The sequence below is a fragment of the Psammomys obesus genome, unplaced genomic scaffold (genome assembly GCF_907164565.1).
Source record: "Psammomys obesus unplaced genomic scaffold, mPsaObe1.curated_primary_1811, whole genome shotgun sequence".
In the NCBI taxonomy this organism is placed as follows: domain Eukaryota; kingdom Metazoa; phylum Chordata; class Mammalia; order Rodentia; family Muridae; genus Psammomys; species Psammomys obesus.
In genome coordinates, this window is record NW_026594387.1 from 5,566 (window position 1) to 13,650 (window position 8,085).

Sequence of the window (8,085 nt, forward strand, 5' to 3'; positions counted from 1 at the left end):
GCACGCTCACAACTTGGAACAAATCACCACGGTGGAATATACTGCAAAGGCGTCGGCTCTCCGGGCTTGGAAGCCACGTCTCGCGGGATCTCGGTGGTCCTCGGACCCTCGGACGGGACTACAAACCCCAGGAGGCATCGCGCTCCCAGGTCCAAGCGGCCGAATGAGAGCGCGGAACCCTTATCACGTGCCCACTGCGTCGGGCGGCCCGTCACCGCTCCCACGCCTTTTTCTTCCGCTTGCGCCTTCGTCGCCATTTTGCGTTGAAGGTTGTAGAACCTCTGAGTCCCCGTCGACTCTATGGTCGAGCGTTTCGGCGTCCGACCAATCGTAACCCCGATCCGGGGAACAGAACCCGCCTTTATCCGCAAGGAGGCGGGAATTGCCACGGAGCTCCTGTCGGGAGAGAGGAAGGCGCTGAAGAAGACCAATAAGGAAGGAGGAGTTGATGACGACGGCCAATCGGAACGCGCGGAGACAACGGCCAATGGGAGTGGAGGGACCCCGGACACGTGGGTGGGGGAGCGCAGCGCTGGGACCAAGGGCTAAAGCTGGGAGGTGAGTCAGTCACCTTGAGCGGGGAGAGTGCTGTGGGCTGATCAGGGGCTGCAGGGGAGTGGGAGAGCAGGTGACTTGGGGCCGGGAGCCAGGGGTCCAGAAGGCTGTGGGCTGGGCCACGTGGAGCAGCATCTGCCTCCAGGGATGGGAAGGAGGACGGGAGTCTTTAAGCCTTATCAATTAATGTTAATTACCAACGGTAATGAGCGATAAACGGCCGCTGGGGAGAGTAGGGGACAGCTCTGTATCACGGGCAGGATCCTGCACGACGCCTGCCAGTTTCTGCCTCCAGTCTTCCCGGGAGGGCATTCCCTTTCGCAACATTTCCCTCTTGGGGCCTTAGCCGCCGCCTTGTACTTCCGAGCTCGGGTTGCTGTCCATCTGCAGACCCGCTGCCTAGAAAGTGGTTGACCCCTGAACCCGCGAAGTCCTTCTGACCTCTGATACCCCCCCTTAGCTGGGGCATAGGGAGGAAAGGTTCGGGGAGAACGATTGGAGGTGGATGGGGACGACAGAAGGTCGTCAGTGTAAGCAGGCAGCCAGGCTTTCATAGGAGTCACGGATTTTCCCCCCTCCCGCTCTTCTTGCAGATTGAAAAATGCAGACTACCAAGGCACTGCTCGTTTCTCCAGTTCTGGTAAGCTGTGGCTCCGGGCTACCCTATAGTGTCGTGCATGGTATAGGAGCGGTCTTGTTTAATGAATGGACTAAGAGGAGCTGGCGCCCCGTGACCATGATGGCTTTCGTGGGAGGCTATGGGATGTCACGCAGGTAACCTATGCTTACTCAGGCCTGTAAAACAATCTGTCGGGGCTTTCTTGAGTGTTCTCCGAGAGGCTAGAGCTGACCTTTTATCATCGTCCTGGCTTGGCTGTAGCCAGATGACCGGAAGACAGTTTTCCTCAACCTTGGCTTCATGTGCAGTTCATCTGGAAAGCTTAACATTGCTAACGCCCAGACTGCACCTCAGACCAGTTGCGTCAGACCGTGAGAGTCGAGGTGGAACCCCAAGCAATTATTTTAGAACTCCCCAAATGATTCCAGTGTTCTGCCAAGTGTCAAAGTCATCGCACTAAATAACATGTCACTGCGGGGCTCTCCTAAGAGGACTGTCCGGGGAGCCCACGCCAGGCTTTCTGGCCGACTTCATGAGGAATACGTTGCTGGAGTGCATTTTAGTAAATTTCTCCTCCGGTGCCTTTTGTTACCTCATTTCACTTACTGTAACCGATTGGATGTTTGAGTGTTACTCTATTCTGGGGAACTGATTAAGGCTGTGCCCTTGGAGACAGACTTTGTGCCTGGTTTGGTTTGGTCGTGGTTCTGAGGATTGACCCCAGAGGCTTGTGATTGTTCCCCAGCCTGGTGCATGATTTCAAATGGTGGTTGCTGCTACTGTGACCTGCTACAGACTATCAGGACAGCTGTCTCCGGTGTAGGCCTGCCTGAGAGAACTGAGAATAAATTAATTGACCTTGAAATTTATCGGACTGTTTTCAACAACTCTTGTCACTTCGGTTGGGTTTTGGTCTTTTGTTTTCTTTTTGCCTGGTTTGGAGCGATACATCTTTTGGATTTTACAGATCCGCTCCTGTACCAGGGGTCTAATCAGGCCTGTGTCTGCCTCCCTCCTGAGTCGACCAGAGGCCCCATCCAAACAGGTAAGGAAGTGAGGCCCCTCAAGATCTCCCTAGGCAGTGCTCCCTCCAGCTAACCGAATTGCTGTTAGGACAATTAGAGGATCCATGAGGCTCTTGTAATTTCAAGTCTCAAAATAACAGGCCTGTCTGTGACTAGCCCTGTCTGAAAACACCCTAGGACTGACTGCCATTCTCCCTGCACACAGAATACTCTGCCCTTGTCAGGCTGTTTGCCAGCTGCTGCTTAGCTCAGGTGGGTGGGGTAGGGGTGGAGCCAGCCACCTGACAGATGCCTCCACGCCTGCCTGCTCTCTTCTTACTCCTGCCCTTTGTTCTAGCCTTCCTGCAGCAGCTCCCCTCTCCAGGTGGCCAGACGGGACTTCCAGACCAGTGTTATTTCCCGGGACATTGACACAGCAGCCAAATTTATCGGTGCTGGGGCTGCCACAGTTGGTGTGGCTGGATCAGGGGCTGGCATTGGAACAGTGTTTGGTAGCTTGATTATTGGCTATGCCAGGTAAGTTTGGGGCTGCCTATATAGTATTTCCATATAAGCCCCACCCAATTTGGCAGAGTCTTAGCAAGACGGGAGCTTTCAAGTTGGTGTTATTTTACCTCCTGTTTCTCCAGTGACCTAGTCAGAATTGAAGTATCCCCTTATGAACTTGCCAAGTTGCTAGTTTCCCTTCCTATCCAGTCCCCTGGGTCAATGTAGGCTAGGCCCTGTGGTTCGTAACACACTCCCCTCACCTACGCCCTCACCTTTTCCTGTCTCTGGCAGGAACCCGTCTCTCAAGCAGCAGCTCTTCTCCTATGCCATTCTGGGCTTCGCCTTGTCTGAGGCCATGGGGCTCTTCTGTTTGATGGTCGCCTTCCTCATCCTCTTCGCCATGTGAGGCTCCATGGGGTCACTCAGCCGTCCCTGCTGCTTTGACTCCATGCCAGTCCTGGTGCTGGAGTGTGCTAAGCTTTAGCATTAAACAACAACGTTTCTCTAAACCATTTGCCTGTGCCTGTCTTTCTACCCTGGGGTGGGGGATAGCTTTGGAAGGATCCCACTGTCTCCCAGGAGGACAGTGAAGTAGCCTGGGTAATGATGGTGGTGCTTTGTCCCTTTCAAGTTTAGCATATTGACAGGTACCATTATATATATATATATATATACACACACACACACACACACACACACACACACACACACACACACAATATGTATATATTGTTCTGCCTGAATATGTGCCTGCAGGCCAGAAGAGGGCACCAGATCTCACTATAGATAGTCATGAGCCATCACCTGGTTGCTGGGAATTGAACTGAGGACCTCTGGAAGAGCGGCCAGTGTGCTTAACCTCTGAGCCATTTGGGGAAAGATGTCTTGTTTTGTTTTTTGTTTTTTGTTTTTTTTTTTTTGAGTCCTCAGGGCCTTGCTGTGTGGCTCTGGCTGGCCTGGAACTTGCTTTGTAGACTGGACTAGCTTTGAAATGACCGAGATCCACCTGCCTCTACCTCCCGAGTACTAGGATTAAAGGCATGTGCCACCTTTTTTTTTTTTTTTCTTTTAAATGGGTAACAGTTTTGAGGAGCTTAATGTGCAGCAAGCTCTGTGCTGAGCGTTTGACAGCGGTCCTGTTAGGCGTAACCATTGAGCCAGTTTGATACATGAGAGACCTGTTCTTAGGAAAGCAAAATAATCTATCCACAACACTGAGTAGATAAGGGGAATCAGCCAAATTTAAAAGTGATGACTCTCTTTGTTGTGTTGTTCCCTCTCTCGCCAAATCCTTTTTTATTTCACCACACAATTTAAAGTAGTGTAGAGAAACAGATTGAAGGGAGAGGTGCTGAGTAAGCAGTGTGGCTCTGTGGGGTAAAGGGCCTTCCTTTTTGCCTTTTTTATTTTATTTATTTGAGGCAGGGTCTCTGTAGTTCCAGCTCTTCTGGAACTCACTGTGTAGACTAGCTGCTCCTGCCTCTGCTTCCCGAGTGCTGGGATAGCTGGCATTAGAAGATGTGCCTCCACCCCCATCTCTGTAAAGCCTCTTGCCATAGTAGTCTGTTGACTTTGGGTTCCCACAGACGATGAAGGTGGAGGTCAGCTTCTTCACCCGGATCTTGTTCTTCTGGTTTTTCAAGACAGGGTTTCTCTGTGTAGCCCTAGCTGTCCTGGGTTTGCTTTGTAGACCAGGCTGGCCTCAAACTCCCAGAGATCCGCCTGCCTCTGCCTTCCAGAGTGCTGGGATTACAGGTGTGAGCCATGGAGCTCACGGAGTTCGTTTTCATCGTCAGCCTCTTAGGCTTTTGAAATGTTGATGTTTATATATTTATTTATTTTTATTTCATGTGCATTGGTGTTTTACCTGCATGTGTCCTTGTGAGGGAGTCAGATCCCTTGGATCTGGAGTTACAGTTGTGAGCTGTCATGTGGGTGCTGGGAATTGAACCTGGGTCCTCTGGAAGAGCATCTAGTGCTCTTAACCCCTGAGCCATCTCCAGCCCCTTTTGAAATGTTCTTGACTAAGCAGAATACACAATTTCCTCTTAGAGAATCTGTAATCTTTGCTTGAGACTGAAAGTGCTTTTGGAGGGTGTGGGCTAATGAATTAACTACAGCTTCATGTAGTGTCTTTTTCTGTGGCCTGTGCCTACACCTTCACCCTCATTTGGCTAACATGGCACTGCTAGCTCAGGTAAGATAATGATTACAGGGGGCTAGAGAGCTGGCTCAGAGGCTAAGAGCACTGTCTGCTCTTCCAAAGGTCCTGATTCAATTCCCAGCAACCACCTGGTGGCTCACCACCATCTATAATGAGATCTGGCGCCCCCTTCTGATGTGAAGGCACACGTGCAGATATTGTATGCATACATTATATATATAACAATTACTGTATACATAATAAATTTTAAAAAAGATAATGATTATACTGCTGCCACCCCCACACACACACATACACACAAAAACATACATATGTGTGTGCACGCAAACTGGCATGAGAACTCTTACGTGCATGAGGGCACTCACAGAGGCCAGAAAAGGCTGTTAGCTGGAATTGGAGTTCCAAGTAGATGTATTACTGAGACCTGCAGTAACAATATGAGACCTGCAAGAACAATATGAGCTCTTAACCACCTCTGCCATCTGGGACAAGACATCTTTATAAGAAACGAAACCAAGAAGAAAGCTGAGAGAGGTGGGGCCTCCTGCCTGAGGTCGCAGAGCTGGTTACTGAAGCCATCGCTCAGCCTCTAGAACCTGTTTTTATCACGGTGCTGACTCATTGAGAGTTTGTATGAGTTTAATGACTTGCCCAAGGTTATGCAGCAGGCCAGCATTTCCAACCCGGGTCCGCTTGACGTTTATGCCTCTGTTTCTCAGCTTGGTTGTATATGGGGTCAGGTCGTTCAGTGGTTGTCTTGAGGGGCATTTCTGTTCGGTGGGTGGTAGGAACGTGCCTGACCTACCCACTGGATAGCAGTAGGATTCTCAAGCTGACAACAACCACTGATAAATGCCCTGTTTTACCTAAAGTAACTCCTTAGGATTACTGGCCAGCGGTAAATCCTGACACGGCCTGGCAGTCTCAGGCCAAAGACAAGGAAGAGAACTCAGTTTGACCTGGCAAAGAATCGCCAAGGGAGCAATAGATTAACTGGTAATGCTCTTACACAAACAGAACACCACAGCCCTTGGGGACATGATGTTGGCACCCTTGCTTGGTCACTTGGATTGGAGGTAATAGAGGAACACTCCCAGCGGAAAGTAGTTTCCTTTTCCTTCCCGTGAAATGCCAGGGGCCTGAGACTCTGGTAAGGCTCTCCTTCCACCCAGGGCTTCAAAGAGCCTTGGAATTGGCTGAACTTAACAGATCAGCAGGCCTGGGAGTCTGGCAGGTGGCCTGTAGGAGGGAGAATGCTTTCATATGCACTATAGGTTAGTTAATACATAACCAAGTCTGTAGCATATGAGCTGGGCATGGGTTAGACCATTTTGCTTAGTGCAGAATGTAAGTAAGTGAATACAGATGTTTTGCCTGAGAATAAACTACACTCTGAGAAGAGCATAGGAACCACAGTCTTGGGAGCTGAGCATGAGGTTGGCAGTGTGGCTCAGTGGTAGACTGCTTACCTAGCATGTTTGAAACCCTGGGTTCCATTTCCAGTGAGGGGACAGGGAGATCAGAAATGTGCGGGCTTGAGAAGCAAACAGGAATACAAATCTCAGCTCTGCCCCATCCCAGCTAAGATGCTAATCTCTCCTGTGTGGTGACTTTATCCCTCCAATGGGTATGGAGGCTGATTTCTGTGACGGTAACAAAAGAAGCTACTACAGGTAATATGGGTAAATGAGGTAACATACAAAATCTTGCATTGGTGTACTCACGCATGTACGTGTGCCCGTTTTTTACACAGGGGACCTGGGCTTTTTTGACACACAGTCTCACTGAATCTAGAGCTCAAATACTTGATTTTTAACTACGTGTATGCACATATGTCTGTGTGCATGTGAGTATAGGTGCCTGATTAGGAGTGTTGTCTTTTTGGAGTTGGCATTTCAAGCAGTTGTGAGCTGCCCAGTGTGGGGGCTGGGAACCAGACATGGGCTCCTAACTGCTGAGCGATTCCAGCCCCTTACACCCTGCTTTTACCGGAGACCCAAACTCAGGTTCGTATGCATGGGCAGCAAGCCCTCTACCCATTGGGCCGTTCCCCAGCTCACAAAATAAATGTTTTTACTATATTGTTAAACAGCTATTGTGAATGCATGAGGTGACTTATGCTAGGAATCCCAGCCCTTGGAGGATGCAGGCAGAGGTTATCAAGGAACTCAAGGCCAGCCTTTGTTATAGGTCCAAGGCAGCCAGGCTATGTGATGCTTCAAACACCACCAACAAAACTGAGTATGTTCGTACGTGTGTATATGTATCTAATGTATGTGTGCCTATGGAGAAAGAGAAAACTTTTCAGTTATTAAAAGCTTTAAAATATCTGGTGCAAGTTCTGATTTTTTTTTTCTTAGTTCAGGATTATGATCTGGTGGGGAAATGTTTCCTGGTATGGCACCAGGGCAAGCGCCTGAGTTCCTGAGGGGAAGAAGGAATGCCCCAGACAGCAGTGGGACACACCATTGGTAGCTGGAGAAGAATCTTCACGGTGCATCTTTTCGGAAAGGCTGATCTGAACACTTGCCAACCCCCGTCCTCGGAGGATAACGCTGGCAAAGTGTTAGCCAGATTGCCTTGGCCCAATGAGAAATGCCATGAAGCTGGGGGAGAAAGGGAGATTTGGAGCCAGATCCCCAGAGGGCATAGAAGTAGATCCAGAAAGCATGCTGTCGCCCTCCAGCTAAGTTCCCTATGGAAAGGAGCCAGATGTTGCCTTGATAAAGTCACTGGACGCTGGAGGAGGTTTGCCATTCATAAGAGGAGGAGGAGAGGTGAAATGCTGAAAGCTGTGGCCAGGGGAAGGGCCAGAGGCTACCATGTTGGGCCTCATTTCCACCCTGCTGGTCTGTGTGCAGCATCCATTGAGCATCAGGCCCTCGAGCTAGGTGCCCTGAACTTCCTGCTCTAGAGGAGGCCCTAGCCAATGGCTAGACATGAGTAACCAAACCACTGAAATGAAAAAGTAGCAAGTGCTGTAATAAAGGCATGAATAACCAACCATAAGAACCAGAAGAGGGAGTAATTAAAGCTAATACATAATAATAATGTGCCTGGAAATGTTACGGCTTGGCAGAGAACGTGGAATCCCAACCAGCTTTAAAGGATGTGTACGAATAGTAACAGTTAGTCATTGTGCCCATTCATTATCACATTTTCTGTGTTTATTGTCTTTGGTTGTCCGTTTTACCATGAGGAGCAGAGGTTTGGAGAGGTTAAGTAGTTAAGGT

The 8,085-nt window shown here is 49.5% G+C and overlaps 1 protein-coding gene across 2 annotated transcripts; it reads left to right on the top strand.

Annotated features, from left to right (window-relative positions):
- The first annotated feature begins 495 nt into the window (after positions 1-495).
- Atp5mc1 (ATP synthase membrane subunit c locus 1) lies at positions 496-3,197 on the top strand. 2 transcript variants are annotated; one of them, XM_055618934.1, is made up of 5 exons: positions 496-558; positions 1,149-1,195; positions 2,142-2,219; positions 2,537-2,715; positions 2,980-3,197. In XM_055618934.1, the coding sequence occupies exons 2-5, from the start codon at positions 1,157-1,159 to the stop codon at positions 3,092-3,094; spliced, it is 411 nt and encodes a 136-aa protein (XP_055474909.1). In that variant the 5' UTR covers positions 496-558; positions 1,149-1,156; the 3' UTR covers positions 3,095-3,197. The 2 variants fall into 2 exon arrangements, with proteins under 2 accessions (XP_055474909.1, XP_055474907.1); XM_055618932.1 differs by lacking the exon at positions 496-558 and adding an exon at positions 565-628.
- Positions 3,198-8,085: the final 4,888 nt, after the last annotated feature.